Here is a 19413-nt window from a genome sequence, read left to right on the forward strand (position 1 = left end):
TTCTGCTGATTCTTGGGCAGTAAGTAATTTGAGTACTAACAAAGGTTTCATCTACTAAAACCTCAGTCTTTTAATTTATAAGGAACCATAAGGAAGCTCAATTCTTTGGATATGATTCAGTTACTTTGTAAAGTGTCCAAAAGCTTTAGAGCTAAGATGTTAAAGGGGTATACTTACCCAATGTGGTTGGTTCTTAAAGAAATTTCCAGTTCTCTTAGCACTTGTGTAGATTCTTGAACACGCCGTCTGAATTTCTATAATTTAACAACACATATTCACACAAAGTATTTTAGCAACTGCTATAACTGAAGCTCAGTTATAATAAATTTAACACAATATGAAAAATATCTTCACTTCTAAAATGGGCTTCCCTCCCTTTTTTTGTCGCAGAGCACACACATTTTCCTCACTATGAAAATTAGCTACTGAGAAAGGACTAGAAAAAGTCCTTGTTTTAGAAAAAGACACATAAAAATATGCCTTTCAGCAAGTAGATTTTATTTTCCTACCCCCCACACACAACAATATTCACCAGTATTCCTATGGGTCAGGGACCCCAGGACTACCTCCAGTTTCAATGATTCATTAGTAGGACTCAAAGGACTCGGCGGCATACAGTCATACCCATGGCTATGACATATTACAGCAAAAGAATACAAAGCAAAATCAGCAAAGAGAAAAGGTTCATGGAATAAAACGTGCAGGAAACCAGGTGCAATCTTCCAGGAGTCCTCTCCCCGAGGAGACACAAATGACAACACGCATAAAGCTCATTAGAGACTCAGTGGCCAGGTTCTTATTGGGAGCTGGTTTAACAGGCAACTCTCTGTCTAGTACAGAACAAAAATTCAGACTCCCAGAAGGAAAAGAGGCATTCAGCATAAGCCGTGTTGTTTTCACAGTTTAGGCATAGGGAAACATTCTTATCAGGAAATGGTAGGAACCTTCCCCACCTGCCCTTCCAGGACTCCCTCGGGGCTTCTTTCATCACTGAATCCACCTGTGATAGTAAATGTGTTAATATACACCTCTCTAGCCTCCTGATCCTAAATCATTTCCAAGATACCAATGGGCTACATTGCACATCAGTCCTTTGGAACACATTTTCCTACAGAAATATTTATTTAAAGTGACGGTCCCAGGCCACTTTGAAGGAAGAAAATTTGATGTCAGTGCCTCCTAAGTAGAGTTCCAGGCTATCTGTGCTACGAACCTGAACCACCTTTATGTTGCACTGTTTACAGGAAAGAGCTTTGAGAATTCTGGCTGAGGATATAAAGGACCTCTCTCCTCTGCTGCCACAACTGCAGTGGACACAGAGTCCTTCAGCTCCAAGGACAAGAAGAAAAGGAAGGAGGATGGAAGTGAGGATTCCAGAATGTGGGGTGGCAAGAGCTACGCCCACACCTGGGACTTGGTGCCCCATGAAGGCCTGAAGCACGGCTCAGCACAGCAGGCTCCTGTTACCCTGTCGTCTTCTTCTGAAAGCCCCTGGCTTCCCCACCAGCTGCTTCTAAGCAGGGCGCCCAAGGAAGAAGATAGTCTCACAGTTCCTCCATAAATGCCATTCACAAGACAATCTAAAGAGACCATGTCAGGTTTCCAGAATCCAAGTATAGTAAGAAATAGGAAACAAAAATATCCCCAATGTGATGGAAAAAAGAGAGGCACTCCCCTCTTCTGTTGAAACAGGCCTAAGAAATGGTGGCATACTTGAGAGTTTGGAGGGCACCCAACCCCAGAGCTTCCTAGACCACTTCCCAGCAATGAGGAGGCTCTGCACAGTACTTGGCTTGAAAAGGGAGTAAAGGCCAAGCTCAGTGGCTCACGCCTGTAATCCCAGCACTTTGGAAGGCCATGGTGGGTAGATCACCTGCGGTCAGGAGTTCGAGACCAGCTTGGCCAACATGAAGAAATCCCATCACTATTAAAAGTACAAAAATTGGCCGGGCACCGTGGCTCAAGCCTGTAATCCCAGCACTTTGGGAGGCCGAGATGGGCGGATCACGAGGTCAGGAGATCGAGACCATCCTGGCTAACACGGTGAAACCCCGTCTCTACTAAAAAATACAAAAAACTAGCTGGGCGAGGTGGCAGGTGCCTGTAGTCCAGCCTGGGCAACAGAGCAAGACTCCATCTCAAAAAAAAAAAAAAAAAAAAAAGTACAAAAATTAGCCAGGCATGGTAGCACATGCCTGTAATCCCAGCTACTCGGGAAGCTGAGGCACGAGAATTGCTTGCACCTGGGAGGCGGAGGTTGCAGTGAGCTGAAATCGTGCCACTGCACTCCAGCCTGGGTGACAGAGCAAGACTCCATGTCAAAAAAAAAGAATGGGGGCAAGTAGTGCAGGATGGGCGGCTAAAGGTGTTCTCGCTCTTTAAACTCTTCCTTGGAGCTAAAAATTAGGAATGGAGTAGAGGAGAGTCAGTAGGATGGAGCAGGCAGTCTGCTATGTCTATAGAGAAGGCAAGAGAAAGGAGACAAAAAATTCTAGGGTCTCTGGTCACACAGCTAAGGCAACCATTTCCAGATGTGCTGGCTGCTCCAATGTGGCCACTCCCACGTCAGAGTCCTAAGTCTCGAGCTGCCTGCACAGGTGGTTGTCAGAAAATAACTCAGCCTTCCAAGCTCTGTGCTGTGCGCACTTCTGACTCATTCCCTGCAGCCTTTGCTTCTGCTGGGCCCCTGATATGCTTTGGATATTTGTCCCTTTCAAATCCCACGTTGAAATAGGACCTCCAATGTTGGAGGTGGGCCTAGTGGGAGGTATTCGGGTCACGGGGGCTGATAGCGCTTGAACTGCTTGGTGCTGTCCTCGAGATAAGAAGTGGTTTCTTACTCTGAAGAGTTCCTGCGAGATCTGGTTGTTTAAGAGAGGCTGGTACCTCCTCCCTGTTGTTCACCATGTGACACGCCTGCTCCCCCTTAGCCTTCCGCCATAATTGTAAACCCCCTGAGGCCCTCACTAGAAGCAAATGCCAGCACCACACTTCCTGTACAGCCTAAAGAACTGCAGGCCAAAATAAACCTGTTTTCTTCATAAATTACCCAGCCTTAAGTATTTCTTTATAGCAATACAAAGGAACTAACACCCAGCCCCAATGCTGCCTTCTGCTTCCTCGGGGCAAGGTCATCCCTTACATATGCCATCAGGCACAAGGGCACCCAGTGTAGCACTGAGGGTATAGCGGAGTATAAAAGACGGTCTGCTGAAGGGCTAAGAGCTATGTATCGAAACCAGGTAACTATATCAAAACATGATGAGGTAATAATAACAGCAGCAGCGCTAGCATTTTTGGGCACTGACTATGCTACCTAGGCACTACCCTTCTGCAACTGCCTGATAACAGAGGTAAACTAAACTGACTTTACTCCTGTATTACATTATCTTAGGAACGGCTCAATTTTCGGTTAGATTCTGGGCCACAAGAAGTCTTGGAGTCCACTTCTCTAATATATACACAATGAGTGCTAACACTTTGCACTTCTAAAATGTACCCAGAATGCTTTAAACTGAAGAGAAATTATGTGCCCTTGGGGAGCCAGAGAGGATCTGTGAGCGGTCTGTGCTATTCTCCCTTCCCTCCCCATCAAAGGAGGCCTGGGATGAGCCCACAGAGGCAGCTGAGCCCAGGTTGAGCCCTACAATAGGTTTCATCTCACAACTGCAGCGCCAGCAAGGGACCAGACTCCTTTAAACACAGACTAATCACTTCCTGGTATTAAATAAGGAGGCTGGTTTGGAGAGTTCTGTTCATAGAGATATCTAATTTAGGCTCTTCCTTTCCTGCCCTAGAGGTTTCATTTAAAATTATTTAGAAGATAATCTAAATAGAAAATGTTTTTAAAAAATTTTTTTAAAAACCAAATTAAGTATCTTCTACTCAATTTGCACAAAAGATTAACGAATCAAGTATTCGAGGACTCCAGACACAGTTAAAGGAAAACTGCCCAGCCTAGACTGTCTGGCTGAAATTTAAAGCCTCGATTTGAAATCTTTTTCTCCCCCACCATAATACAGCTGAGAATTTTAAGCTCATTTTAACTGCAAGCCATGTCTTATTTCAACAAATCTCCTTTTTTTTTCCAGGCTTTAAGCATTACAATTATGTTGTATGGAACAGATCATTTCCTCCTGCCAGCTCCTGACAGAATTAAAGCAGGGGTGGTTAATCCACCATCCATTTCATTTTTTCTGAGCTGAATGACTGATTTTGAAAAATGAGGCACAGACCAAACATGGCCATTCAGGTGAACGCACATGGGCCAGGGCAGAAATGTCGGGAATGAAGGTCCAAACAGACATCTTTTGTCCTGCTCCAGTTTATTATTTATGAGGAAGCAAAACATTTTCTGGGAAGCTTATTTGTTGCTTTGCTTCACTTTGTTCTCTTTGCCTAAACCCAGAAACAGCTGATCGAAAGGAAAACTGGAACTGTGCCAGGAGGAAGCCCACCTCTTCCTTCTAAGCATCTTCCTCCATGTGGGGTATGGAAATGGGGGCCTAAGCAGCACTCTCTAGGAGTGTGCGTATGTTTTCCCTTCTATTCAGAACTGGAAAAATGTGGAAGGAATCTTTTGGAGATAGGATGAATTCTACATGAGGAAAGGTCTCAGGTCTCAGTCTGCTGTATAAACATCAGCATCTCCGCCACACTCAGCTCAGGGTAAGCATTAGGGCTCAATGCTGAGGTCTGAGCCATCTAGCCTGAAGGTTACAAGTTTGGGGATTTCAGAAAACGTTTAGAAATCAATTCTAAAATAGGATCTTGCTGTCCTTTTGCAAAGAAATAGTGCAGAAAAACACCCGTCTGGGAATGTGTTTTGTGTATATGGCTGTCTCTTTATTTATTTATTTTTCTTTTTGAGACGCAGTTTTTTGTTCTTTTTGCCCAGGCTGGAGTACAATGCACAATCTCGACTCACTGCAAACTCCGCCTCCCAGGTTCAAGGGATTCTCCTGCCTCAGCCTCCTGAGTAGCTGGGATTACAGGTACCTACCACCATGCCCGGCTCATTTTTGTAGTTTTAGTAGAGATGGGGTTTCACTATGTTGGTCAGGCTGGTCTTGAACTCCTGACCTCAGGTGATCCATCCGCCTCGGCCTCCCAAAGTGCTGGGATTATAGGCGTGAGCTACCATGCCCGGCCAGGGTGTATCTTCCTTTACAGACCTCTTTAAACTGATGACATTAAGACTGCCACGTTCTTAGGGAAAGGGAAGAATGAGAAAAATTAACAAGAACTGAGCAACGGTTTCATTTGTAGGACCTGACAACAGATCTTTTGGAAAGAAACGTGTGTGCCACATTTAAGAGGGAAGAAGTATCAATGATACTTTGACAGGTATGTTCCTGGATTCAAGGTTGTGTCACATTCAAATCACATATGACATACAGCCAGCAATGAAGTTCTGCACTCCACTGTCATCATCACTACTAGATTTTATTTCCCCTTGTCTACATATTAACCGTAAGAGAAAGGCCCAGGAAACTTCCAAAAGGAAATAACAGCTGTTCTCCTTTGCTGGACTTTTTTTTATTGGGGTGGGGGTGGGGGGTGAGGGGAGGAAGAGTTAGAGTAGAAGATAGAGAAAAAAAATTTTTTTTAATACAAGCCTCAAGAGTCCTGGAAATAGTGGCTAACTAGGTAAAGTATACCGTTCTTTTCTCATAAATCTCACATTGAAACACAGAGAGAATCAGCCTGAGACATTTTCGCTGGAGCATTGAAAGCAGGAGTTGTAGAAGGTCAACAGAAAAACAAGCGCTATCTGGTAAAGCACCCCTCCACCCATCTTGAGCAAGGACAGCTCTGCCCTGAGACATCCCAGGACTGATTCAGGCCCACAGGGCCGTGCCAGGCTACATGCTTTACCACAAGGCATCAGTTTAAACCAATTGTGTGGCTGCACAAAGCAGGCCTTGTTTGTAAAAGGAGAGAGTCTGTTGAGAATGGAATCAACTATTCTCTCCTTACCTTCTCAGGCCAGGGGCAGGGGTTGGGGTGGGTAGGAGGGGAGCTGCTAAAAGCATCAACACAGGATGTGAGTGCACAGCTGGGATGACAAAGGCCCAGTGATTTTTTCAAGGTCTCTGGAAATGCACCAAGGCATAAAAAACTGAAAGGCAAGTATTCCCTTTGCCAAGCCCGCCCTTGTAGGAGCCTAAACACCTCTGGACTGCACTCACTGCCCTGTGTAATTGGAAATAACAGTGACTCAATAACCATCAGAGGTATGTGACTCTCATGTCAGGAAAGAACTTTTATACACATCTTCAAGTGAGAAGGGTGTTTGTTTTCCTTTGTCTTCTTACGTTGTTGGTCTCCCAAGGTTGTTTTTTGTGGAGGCTCTGGCAGAGACTCTAATGCAGAGGAAGGAAGGTCTCTTCCAATGCAGGAGGATTCTGCTCACTAATAAAGAAGCAACAACGAGGAGTGTAAACAAATCCATCTTACCTTCCTGGTTACAGCTGGATCCAGATAGCCTTTGAGCTTTTGAATGTATGTATGGGGAGGATTCTTCACCTGGAATCGTTCCTGCAGAAAGCACAAAAGTCAAAAGTATGAAAGGTATGAAGCCATGACACAGTCAGCCACATCAGATTCTGTTACCAAAATATGACCAAAATGCATCCACAGTATAAATGTGGCCCTGTGAGCAGTCACTATGTACGAATTGTTTTGCATCTTGGTAGTAGATGTGATCCCCTCTTTGCATAGGAGGAAAACTGAAGCTCAGAGAAAGGCAGAACTCTCTTTGATGACACTGCTGGTCACAGGTACATGTGGGTTTGAACCCACATCTGCTCAACTCCAGAGTCAGTACTGCTTTCTCCACAGGGCCCTGCAGCTTCCGTTCTAGGAACAGTGCTTTGCCCAACCTGTTTCAGGTCCTCCTTCAGCAGGTCTTCAATCTTTTGCATATTTTCTTGAATATCTTCAATGCTGGCAAATCTTTCTCTTTTGGATATTTATTTTATCTTTGAAAATAACAAAACATTTGACCCAAACTGATAAAGCTATTTTTTTTTAAATATGAGCAATGAGTCAACTGCTAAATAACTGGAATGGGGGAGTGTGTGTTTGCGTGGATACACGTGTGTGCCATCATGAATGGATTCCAACCCGGAAGATCCAAAAGTATCCTGAGCAAAGGCAGTCACTAGAATAAGCATAAACATACATAATATACCATCCAGGATGATATCTGAATGTAGGTCAGAGGTGGGGCCCAAGAATCAACATTTCTAACATGTTTTATGCTAATACTGCCAAAAGAGGAACCATACTTTGAAAAATTCACACCATGTGTATCAGGTTTTATAGACCCTAATGTCCAAAGCAGAGCAGGCAACAGTAAAAACCTGGGTAGAAGCCACATGTCCACAAACCATCAAATGAACAAGTACTTACATTTACGTTCATACAATGGTATACCAGATTACAATGAAAACAAGCCATGTACTGCATGCTCCTACGAATGGATCTCACAAACCTGATGCTGAGCCAAGAAGAACACGTGATTTCATTTCTTCACACTTATAAAATAGGCAACATTAAACTTTAATGGTTACAGATACATACTCAAGTGGTAACACTATACATATAGATATATGGTTTTATATTGTGTGTATATATGTATACTTGGAGATAATCTGCCTGAAAGTCATGGTTGGAAGACTGAAGTAGGGAAAGTCGTAATCAAAAGGGGAAATATGGCATATTCCTAAGAGGCCAGCAGTTCTATTTCTTGATCTGAGTAGCAGTTACAAAGGTGCTGGCTTTATACTAATTATGATGCTGGTTCTTGGGCTTAACTACCTTTTCTATATAGATGCTGTATTTCTCACAAAAAAAGTTTGAATCAGCTCTAAAGGAAAAAACAGATTCACCAAGAAATGAGGACAAGCCTGGGTAACATCGTGAAACCCCCTCTCTACAAAAAACACAAAAAATTAGCTGGGTATGGTGGCCCATGCCTGTAGTCCCAGCTATCCAGGAGGCTGAGGTGGGAGAATCACCTGAGCCCAGGAGGTCAAGGCTGCAGTAAGCCCTGGTATGCCACTGCACTCCAGCCTGGGTAACAGAGCAAGACCCTGTCTTAAAAAAAAAAAGAAAAGAAAAGAAAAGAAAAAAAGATATGAGGATAATCTTTATCATGTTCTTTTCTACCTACAACCCAAAGAGTGTTTTCTTACTTTAATTCTTTATAATCTGATTATTGCTTACTCCACAATGGAATTTTTTGGTATTTCACTCTGACGATTGGCCAGCATGTGCATTTGTTTATCCCATAGAAACTTGTATTTCTCCAACACAGGGAACCAGAACATTCTGCATGGTCCACTGAAGCCTTGCTTGCTTGTAGATTTTAAAATGCTAAAGGCCACTGTAATAATACTGAAAAGATAATCTTATTGTTTAAAATCTGTATTTGTTATTTATCCTTGAAAATAGGGGGAAATGGTTTGTAGTGGAATACATATTAATATTTTCTCATTATTTAAAACTAATCAGGAAGAATTTTGTAGTATATGAACTGTATCTCAATAAAGTTGCTTTTAAAAAAAAAGAGCAGCATACTTTTTCTAATTATTCCTCCAAATGTTCTATCTTGAGAGCAATTCCTAAGTAATTCACAACTATTCAACATCTCGAGAGCCATCACTGTGTCTGTGTATAAATTCCTTTTTTTAAATCACCATCACTTCACCAAGCAATCAGAGGGGATCCTATTGCCATGGGGATTTAGCAGTAGTCCAGCTGAGGGCTAAAATAATCACAAAAACTCAGAAAAATGAACTGATGAGCTATCTAGAAGCCAGTCGTTATTTCCAAACTCATGTATGACAACAGCTGATGCCAGACAGATATCAGAATATAAATAAATATCACCTTTTTAAATAATATAATTCCAATTATTCAAAAAAATTATTTGAGACAGAGCCTCACTCTGTCACCCAGGCTGGAATGCAGTGGCACAATCACAGTTCACTGCAGCCTTGACTTCCCAGGTTCAAGCAATCCTCCCACTTCCGCCTCCTAAGAAGTTGGATCTATAGGTGCAGGCCACCACGCCCGGCTAATTTTCTAAAGACAAGGTCTCACCATGTTGCCCAGGCTGGTATCGAACTCCTGGGCTCAATTTTATTTTTACAATAATAAAATTTGGTGGAGTAGCACATGTAACACATTAGCATTCACTCATTTAGTGAGCCCTATCTTTGACGGTCAGTAAAGGCAGCTTTTCTTCATTTCCTACTTGGGACTGTGGCGACTCAGAGGCTTACTCAAATACACACATTTGCTGGTCCTGTTGACTGGACTATATTTCTTTAGGACTTTGAATTATGAACAAGGTCTACATGTAATAAACTCACACTTTTTAACATATGCTTATTTAGTATTTGTTGCTGTATTCCACATATTTTTCATTTGTTTGAGCAGCTTACTGACATATTTCCAAGAAAGAGAAAATAAGGAAGCCTCATGCTTTAAAACACAGTTGGTCCACACTGCATCCACTTCTAAGAAAACTTGGGTGCCGCCATTTGCCTTGGCACGTCTGCCCATCTCTTCTTTCTACCTCCGCTGCTGCCATGGAACCCATGAAAAAGCTTGTGCCAAATGGAGAGAAGGGGGACAGAAAAAGAAGGTTCTGAAGTTCACTCTTGATTCCACTCACCCTCTACAAGATAGAATCATGGAAGCTGCCAATTTTGAATGGTTTTTGCAAGAGGATCAAAGTGAATGGAGCAAGATCGAAAGGAGCAAGATCACCACGACTTCTCAGGTGCCTTTTCAATTCATGTTGATAGTTCATCATGACTAAAGAATATTCTTGTTCCTAAGAATAACATTTCTACACAGTGCAACTCAAGTTGGTGACTTAATAAAGGTACTTACATCACTGATGTTGAGCAAGCAGGTAACTAGGTCCTGAAAATAACATGGGATATGAAGCAGTTTTTAAAGTGTGGGTAACGGAAAACTGCCAACCAAAGCCGTTTCAACTTTTAATACAATATCTAAAATTCTAATATTTAGAGGGCAAAATATATTAATTCACATAAATAGGATGCCTATAATCCATCTGAAGTGCTTCAAAATAAATGTGTTTGGCAAGGTGCTGAAATTCTCTTACGTATTTTCCCAATGTTTCCGTTGTTCAAATTGGCCACGTTGAAGACAGAGAGAAAAGGTTTGGCAAATCAGGTGCTGAATTTATAACTCAAACAGTGGTTCCTTTAGATATTAGACAGGCAACCCCAAGTTTTACAGAAACAATTGGGGCTTTGTATTCTTCCTCTGTAACAGTTTTATTTGAATCCCTGGATGTAGGCTGAGTTTTCTTTTCTCTTCTCCCTCTCTCCTTCTTTCGTGGTTCTCACGAAAGTTTTATATGAGTTTTATTTAAGAACTTATAAAAATACAGTCGGGTGCGGTGGCTCACACCTGTAATCCCAACACTTTGGGAGGCTGAAGCAGGTGGATCACCTGAGGTCAGGAGTTTGAGACCAGCCTGGCCAACGTGGTGAAACTCCACCTCTACTAAAAATACAAAAATTAGTCGGGCGTGGTGGTGTGTGCCTGTAATCCCAGCTACTTTAGAGGCTGAGACAGGAGAATTGCTTGAACCTGGTAGGCAGAGGTTGCAGTGAGCTGAGATCGTGCCACTGCGCTCTAGCCTGGGCGACAGAGTGAGTCTCCATCTCAAAAAAACAAACAAAAAAACTCACACAAAATATTCCAGATAATGAATTTTAATCCTCATCTTCCTCTTCTCTGGTTAATTTGGAAGTAACACAATTCACAACTCCTTGCCTTTAGCAACTACATGCAATAGATGATTCTTCAAATATATTCTTCAAATATTTTTTAGTGAGATATTTCAACTACAATTACCTTTTCATGTGGGGCAGTACTTTTTGTTTCTCCAATTTTTAACTTATCTTTCAATGACGCTTTACAGTTTATCATATTCTTTAGATCCCTTAGCTCACTCAAGCTTCTATATCTGGCAAGTAGATATTACCTCCATTTTGCAGATGAGGGAACTGAGGCTCAAAGATTAAATGACTTACCTGAAATCATATACTGTGTGTGTGTGTGTATGTGTGTGTGTGTGTGTGTATGTGTAAGATCTCTGATGTATTTTTCCAATGTTTCTGTTGTTCAAACACAGGTTTTCTGACTCTTTCTGATCCTTGTTCTTTTTACTATACTATAATAAGCATGCTCATCTTAAATTTAATCGTATAAACATTTTTTAAAGGGTAGAAATATGTTCTATTCTTCATTGAGTCCCAGTATGTAAAAGAATACTTGGCACATAGTTGATCTTCAATAATGTTCAAAGAATTAAATTTTTTTAAAATGTCACATACAAGTCACTTCTTTCATAAATTAAGGGTAAGTTTTAAAGTGTAAAAGTACACAAAGAGAATATAAGCACACTCTACAGGATGTATCCCAGCAGGTTCAGTAGACATAAGTTAGTCAAGCTCATGTCAGAGCCAAAGAACATTTGCTGATGAGCCACAGCTGTCTCTTGTAGATCTAAAGCCGTCTAATGCCTTTTATAACCATACATTTCCTCATTAACCCAATCCCCTAAGGCTTAGGTTAGCTTCCTCTTTCCCTACGGGTTACCTGGAAGGTTACGCTGCCTATACACATAGCTGCCTTGCAGACAAGGAAAAGACAAAACATTTACTGGACTCCACTTAATGACCAAGTCTACTGCAACCCAAGGTGGGAAACTAGACCATTCTGAAAAGAACTAAGTGACGGGCTATGAAAGGGGTGTAGTAATTTAATTAGGTAAGTCACAGCTAACAGAATTCATTGGCGATGCTACAAGATGGCCTTTTCTACTAGATACAGACAGGCAGACTTAAGTTCTTTCTAACAAGCTGAACTGTTTCTTTGGTTCCTCCTCTCCCTACATGTCCTCCTCCTGTTTCTCCACTTAAATCTAATAGAGTTTGTCATTGAAAGCCTTTCTGTGTAAAGGTTTGGAATTGGACATTCCACTCATCTAGCTAAGCATTTCTGATCTTTTATATCCTCTCTATCCAATTACACGAGAAATTAATTGGGGTTAATTTGGTGTGAGCTAGACTCAGAACAAGCATGTTATAAGTATTTCCGCTCCATAAATCACATTTAGATACACAGCTCCACAATCAAACAAGAATTCCATTCCAGTTTATCTTATACCTTCATATTCTGAGGCTTAAGGAAAGAAATTATAACACGACATCTGAAAACAGAAATCTCAGGGAATGACTGGCTCTCAGGGCACACACTGTTGAGTTTCTTTCCCTGTTTGGTATAGCCACAAAGTCATTGGCTCTATTTCAGTGGTGTATTAGCAGAGCTACATAAACTGCTTGAACTTCCTCGGGGATGAATTAGATGTCACCATCATTACATGAGTATTAATGTTTTATTATCTTGATCCTAAAATAATTCATTTTAGATAGTAACAATTTAAAGGGCATTGTTTTTGTTCACATAATGTCACTACATTTGAACGTTTTACTTCCTGGAAGCTGGAAGTAGTTGGGCATCCTTTCCAAAGGCTGAGTAGGCAAACTGCAGTCTCTAAATGAGCCAGTATTACAACCAGCACTATTGTCATTAGTAAGTACTAATTTGTAAGATTTAGCTTAGTGCTAAGTACTCTTCAAAGTTAAGCTGACAGACATAATCCATATCCTCAAGATTTTTACCCTCTAAAACATAGAATGCTGACACAAGTAACAGGGAGGGAAAAAACGAGAATGAAATGTTGCAATAATATTGTATATGGACAGAAATGATTTATCCAATATGGAAGAGGCCAAGAACGGTGCACCTGCATGGTGCGGGGTGGGCTAGGGGGAGAGGGTTGCCAAGACCAATCAGCATCCCTAAACAGGAGGGCCTGAGGTAAGCCCTAACACCTTGCCCTCCCAGGGCTAACCATTTATACAAATAGAAAATGATTTACACAAATAGACCTAGATTCCCAAAGAACTGAGAGAACCAAAGCCCCCAAAAGAATGCATGCTCCTTGTTCCCCCCAAAATAAAAATTTTGAAATTTCTGAGTAGCTGGCAGACTGTCCCCATCAACAGAAAGTATGCGTATGAGCATGTCGTGGATGGTGAAACAGGAGAGGACAACTGACAGAAAATGAAAAAGTATTAAGTCTCTGCCTACTGACTAAAATAGATGGCCAAGAAGGCAAGTTCAGATGAGATTCTAATTTGTATAATGACTACCAGAGGAAGCTAGTGCCAGCTGGGCTACTATTTAGAAGGATCCCAGTGGTTATTATTGGATGAAAACATTTTGCTAAACAAGCCCCTGCCTCTGAACATTTTAAATCTTACTAACATGTTTGGATCTCCTGTTTCCAGGCACTAACATGAAAACTTTAAAAAAGAGTTTTTACTCTTTCACCTATCCAGAACACACACAGAAGATACTGTAAAAAGCACAAAAAGAAATAAATTCAATTGCAAAGCATTAAATCTCATCTCTGAGATGCAGCAGACACAGTTGTAATACAAAATAGAATATGATAAGAGCCATATGTGATCCTCTCAAAGTTCAAAGAAAGGTGAGGCTCTTCCCAACTGAGATGATCAAAGGAACCTCCCCGGAGAAAGTGGCTTTTGAATTGAATTTTGGAAGGCAGGCAGTGCATAGATATCCCGGGACGGTACACGAGGCAGGAGACAGAGGAGCTTTCCAGATGAGGAACATGGGAACAATAGCAGAGAAAGGCAGGATATGTGGTAATAACTTCAAGAGGTTTAGCTGAGTTCTAGTAATCCAGTTTATGAAAATTGCACAAAGGATCTATATGGTAAATTGGAACAAACGGCAGCAGATGTCAATAATAAGTTAGGAACACAGGATGGACAACAAGGAGTCTTGAATAGTGAAAGCACACATGATTAATACTGTGTACCTCTTTCCTCCGTTCCCAACTTTTAAAGTTGGCTATTTCTGCACTGGACTTGAAAAATCAGCACGTCAGATTCATTCCACAGCCATAGTTTCTTGGAGAGCCTCAAAACATTCTTCAGCTCTGAATATGAAATCATTTTGCTAGTTGAAGAGGAGAGGACAACTTTCCAAGTGTTCCATTACAGCTCTCAGACTGAAAATAACCTCTGATGAGACTTTTCCAAATGCTTTCTTTTATTTAGACTAGCAAGAATTTCTTCTAGTTCAATGAGTCTCTCCTGACCAAAACATCCTATAACTCATTTTCTAGTATGTAATATTGAGTAGGTTTCTTTAATCCTACTCCTCTTACTTAGGAATGCCTTTCAAACAAAAAGAAAGTACAGATGATCTTTCAGAGTCTCCAGAGATGGTCACGTATCATACAAATAAAACATAGGGGGTTGGGAGAGATCAGAGTTCAAAATCTGATCAGAAAAAAAAAAAAAAACAGACAAAGTAAGCCTTAAGAGTTCTTGTAGAAACCATTAGGCAATTCAAGAGCACTAATATTTTTCAATTACGCAAGAATTTTTTAAAAATTACAAGCTCCGATTTTAAGAATTGCTTTTCTGACTACAGTTAAATTAACTGCCTCTCTAAAACCCCATTGGCCTCAATTCAAACAATGTACAAACTGTGGGTATAATTATCATAACTTCAATAGGTGCTAGCTGAATCAAACTGAACTGGAATATTTACTAAGGTGGTAAGTTTTGTCAGTGAAACTTTAAAGCAAGTAGCATGGGAGGAGCTAGAAGCTACTTTCCACTAAAATCAGCAAGTGGTGGGAAGTGTCTGATACATGGAAAGAAAGCATGTTTGTGAACAGAATAATTGAAAGTAAGAGAAATTCATCAGATCTTAATCATCCTACCCTTACCACTTGCTTTTACTTAATGTAGGGACAGATTTAAACATAGGAACCAAGCTGAGAATACTCAACTTCAACTTTTATCCAAGGCAGTTGTTTCTATTACAGAAGCCATAAAATAGTGTTTAATTATAAAACTGGGTTTTGGTAAGTACGATGATATAACATAAACCATCTCTCTCTACAAAGGCATAAATGAAGTGGTGGGAGGTTGTTCAAAAACAGTATTTCTCTAGGAACAAAAAATTGGAAACATTTTTAAAATATATTCCTTAAAATAGCACCCAAAATCATGATATTTAGAGATAAATTTAAAATATGTGTAAGACCTGTATACTACTAGAAATGTGAAAAAATTCCTGCAAGATATTAAAACACCTAAATCAATAGAGATACCATGTTCATAGATCAGAAGAGTCAATATTGTATAAAGGTCAATTCTACTGAAATTGACCTACAGAGTCAATGCATGTTCTGCCCAAATCCTGGAAGTTTTTTCTTAGAAACTGACAAACTGATTCTAAAATTTATATTAAAATGCAAAGGAACTAGAATAGCCAAAATAATTTAGCAAAAGAAAAAGTTGGAGAATTGACACTACCTGATTTCAAGACAGTAATCAAACCAGAGACATATTGGCATAAGGATAAAACTATAGATGAGTAGAAAAGAATAGAGAACACAAAAATAGACCCACATGTATATGGCCAATTGGTTTTCAAAGATACCAAGGTAATTCATGAAAAAAGAACAGTCTATTAAATAAATTGTGCTGAAACAGTTGGAGGTACAGATAGATAAATATAGAAGCATAGATGGATGGATGGATAGACAGATGATTGACAGACAGATAGATAGATGAGGAAAAAGTGTAACTCCACCCTTAACTCATCCCATATATCAAAATAGATTATAGACTAAAATATAAGGACCAAAACTGTGAAATTTCCAGAAGAAGACATATGAGAAAATCTCTGTGACCTGAGGGTAAGCAAAAAATTTCTTAGGAAACAAAATGCATGAGCCACTTAAAAAATAAATTCAATTTCATCAAAAAAACTTTTGTTCTTCAGAAGATACTGTTATAAATACTAAAAAGTGAGACAAAAACTAATGAAATATTTGCAAAGTATTAGTTTGATAAAGACTTGTATCCAGAATATTGTTTAAAACTTCTACAGCTAAGACAAATAACTCACTTTTTTAAAATAGGCAAAAGAGGCCAGGTACAGTGGCTCACACCTATAATCCCAGCTCTTCGGGAGGCCAAGGCGGGTGGATCACTTGAGGTCAGGAGTTCGAGACCAGTCTGGCCAACACGGTGAAACCCTGTCTCTACTAAAAATACAAAAATTAGCTGGGCATGGTGGTGCATGCCTGTAATCCTGGCTACTTGGGAGACTGAGGCAGGAGAATCGCTTGAACCCAGGAAACAGAGGTTTCAATGAGCCAAGATCATGCCACTCCACTCCAGTCTGGGCAAGAGAGTGAGCCTCCATCTCAAAAAAAAAAAAAAACTAAAATAGGCAAAAGATTTGAACAGAGCGGATCCTTCAACAAAGATATAAAAATGTCAAACAGGCACATAAAAAGATGCTCAACATCATCAGTCATTAGGGAAATGCAAATTAAAACCACAGTGAGATACTGCCATATGCCCATAAAAATGGCTAGAATTTTAAAAGACTGACAATACCAAGTGTTGATAGGATTTGGAGCAACAGGGACTCTATTACATCACTGGTAAGAATGCAAAATGGTCTAGCCACTTTGGAAAACACAACTGGTGAACATTATTGTATATAAATTAGACCTCAATAAAAATAATTAAAAACAGTTTATCAAAGTAATTTTAGATATATTTATTTACTTTGTTACTGAGCACAACTCTCTTGAAAAAGTTTACCTCGCCCTAATGAAAGAAATGCACCAGACACAAGCCAAATATTCATCTTTGTCAATTAATACTTTTGCAGGAAATAAAGTACTCCAAGGGATCCTATAAACCTTAGTTTTACTATTTCAAAAACATATCATTCATAATTCTATTTAAAGAATTAAAAATTACAGTAATTGCATCACAATTTTTAAATCAGGCTCCAAATGTACCTCCATACCTCAAACCATTAATATGACTTCAGTGTCATTTCGTATTTGCTTAATTCACTACCTTGATCCAACTTCTGTACCTCACCCCACCCCTAAACCACATCCCATTCTCCTGGATATATAAATATTCTCCTTCTAAAACATAAAAACTAAAGCAACATATGCTAATAAACATGAAGACTCACATCTTAAACCCAGGCTCCAGTGATCCCACTGTATGCTTTCCCCTTAGATCTTATATCTTAGGCCGGATACAGTGGCTCACACCTGTAATCCCAGCACTTTGGGATCACCTGAGGCCAGGAGTTCAAGACCAGCCTGGCCAACATGGTGAAACCCCGTCTCTACTAAAAATACAAAAATTAGCTGGGCGTGGTGTTGGGCGCTTGTTGTCCCAGCTACTCGGGAGGCTGAGGCGGGAGGATCGCTTGAACCCGGGAGGGGGAGGGTTGCAATAAGCAGACATCGCGCCACTGCACTCCAGCCTCGGTGACAGAGCAAGACTCTGTTTCAACAGGAAAAGAAAGATCTTACATCTTAATTTTACATTTAGCATAATAAACACAAACACCCCTTCTAATAAACCCTGCATTCTTTCTTTTCATCTTCAGATCCCATGATTAAGCAAACAATAGTTTCAATCTGTGACCCACATGGTCAAAATCAGTCACTAAGCCAAGCTTTCAAATAGGATCTAAGGATAGGCATAGAAGGAAAGTAGAAAGGAGGTCCCTCTAAATGGGTCATTGATGAGGACAAAGATACATAAGCACACACCTAACCTGCTAGATGTGTTCATCTTATAGGGTTTTAGACTGACTTGAAGTTATACTCTAACAGAAAATATGGGTACATGTACCAATAACTGAGTGGCTGTGGTCAAACTGATTGTGAAGAGAACCAACAGAGGTTTTACGGGTAAGAAACATCTGTATAATGATATTTCTAGTACCTGAAGATGCTGCTACAAGCCTTGGACTCATCCACAGCTAGTATCCGCCATGTTGATGGAGGTTATACACAGTCTTTGCCCTATGTATAGCTGTTTCTTACAAAACCCAAACCATATTGCTAATTAGTTTTCCTCCTATCTTCCTGTACTACCAAATACCTACAGTATCATTAGAAATTTAAACCAATTTACCTTGTATTTCTGCTACCTAAATAAATGTTGTTTTACTACTGCAGCAGGGATAAAGACTGTAGACACCTCAATTTCCCCAATGACTTTAGAAAATGACTTCTTTTAAACTCTTTCTTTCCTTGAAAGTTCATCAAGAACACTGCAGGCAACCAGGAAAGAGTATGTATCCGGGCTGAGGGTGTTCCATTATATATTTAGTCTTTTACAGTTTGCTTTTAAGTGTATGTCTTAATCTTTTTTCAACCTTGTTTTGAAACATTCGGCATAATATTTTCTGAAGCATGATGGTCATAGCATCTAGCACGTCACTCTTCACAAGGTGAAGTTAATTATTTAATTGCTTGATGGTGAAGAGGCTACAATTATATGGTAGTTTTCTCAAAAAACTTTTTTAAACACAAAATTTTTCAGAATCAGGCATTAGTAGACTTCAGTTTTAGTTTCAGCTCAAGCACTTGCTGTACAACTTCTAGAAAGTCATTTGACTTTGTGTGTGTGTGTGTGTGTGTGTGTGTGTGTGTGTGTGTGTGAAAGGTGAGCAACAGCAGCCTTCCACAAGCAAAGATTATGAGTCAAATGGCCAACTGTTAAAAATGAAATAAAATAGTATCTATATCACTTGGTAGAAATTCTTAGCTAACCTGCCTTAATAAATCATTTTAATTCGCTTAGCAATGATTTTCTAAAAGATCAACCTCAGTGTCCCCAAATTTATAAAAGTCATTCATATGATAAAACTTTGCTTCAAACAAGACGACCACTTAGTCTAAACCAGCTCAGGCAATTCAGTCGTTTTTAAAAGGTGGGATGGGAGTGGAGGATCTATAATTCCATTTGTATTACCAGGCAGGAAGGCAGGCACTGTGATACACATTTTGGCAAAATACAGCCTAAAAGTTTCTTTTCTTTTTTTTCCCCCACTTATCTTGCTCCTTCTAAAGCCTACACATTTCAAATGAGACTAAGCCCTCGATGTCCAGCTCTGACAACGAATACCAAACAGCATTTCTGACAGAGTATTTCTATCAAGCAACCAAAAAGGATGGTTTTAAAACAATAATTGTTTCCTCTCCTCTTTTTACTACCTTTCTCCCTTTGTATCTCCCCCTCCTCCAGTCTCTGTAGGGTAGGCCAGCATTTTTCTCTCCACTATGAAAGCTATAGGCCAAGAGGAGGAAAGATGTAATGTAAATTCACTTCTAGGTTCAGACCCAACTTTCCAAAACTCCAAAAGCTCAACACATAAAGAGCTGGCATCTGCTATTTGATTGCTTTCCCA

The 19413-nt window shown here is 40.1% G+C and overlaps 1 protein-coding gene across 11 annotated transcripts in view; it reads right to left on the reverse strand.

The window, feature by feature from the left end:
- FMNL2 (formin like 2) overlaps positions 1 to 19413 on the reverse strand; it is a 315785-nt gene that overhangs the window by 101161 nt on the left and 195211 nt on the right. For all 11 annotated transcript variants that reach the window (XR_007718334.1, XM_050752042.1, XM_050752046.1 and 8 more), the window contains exons 3-4: positions 6460 to 6540; positions 178 to 254 (exon numbers count right to left, since the gene is read on the reverse strand). Coding sequence is in view for 10 of the 11 variants with exons in the window: in XM_050752042.1 (XP_050607999.1) it covers positions 178 to 254; positions 6460 to 6540 (158 nt within the window). In the remaining variant the exon portion in view is untranslated. The remainder of the gene's footprint in view (positions 1 to 177; positions 255 to 6459; positions 6541 to 19413) is intronic.

This window comes from Macaca thibetana, chromosome 12 (assembly GCF_024542745.1).
Source record: "Macaca thibetana thibetana isolate TM-01 chromosome 12, ASM2454274v1, whole genome shotgun sequence".
Taxonomy (NCBI): domain Eukaryota; kingdom Metazoa; phylum Chordata; class Mammalia; order Primates; family Cercopithecidae; genus Macaca; species Macaca thibetana.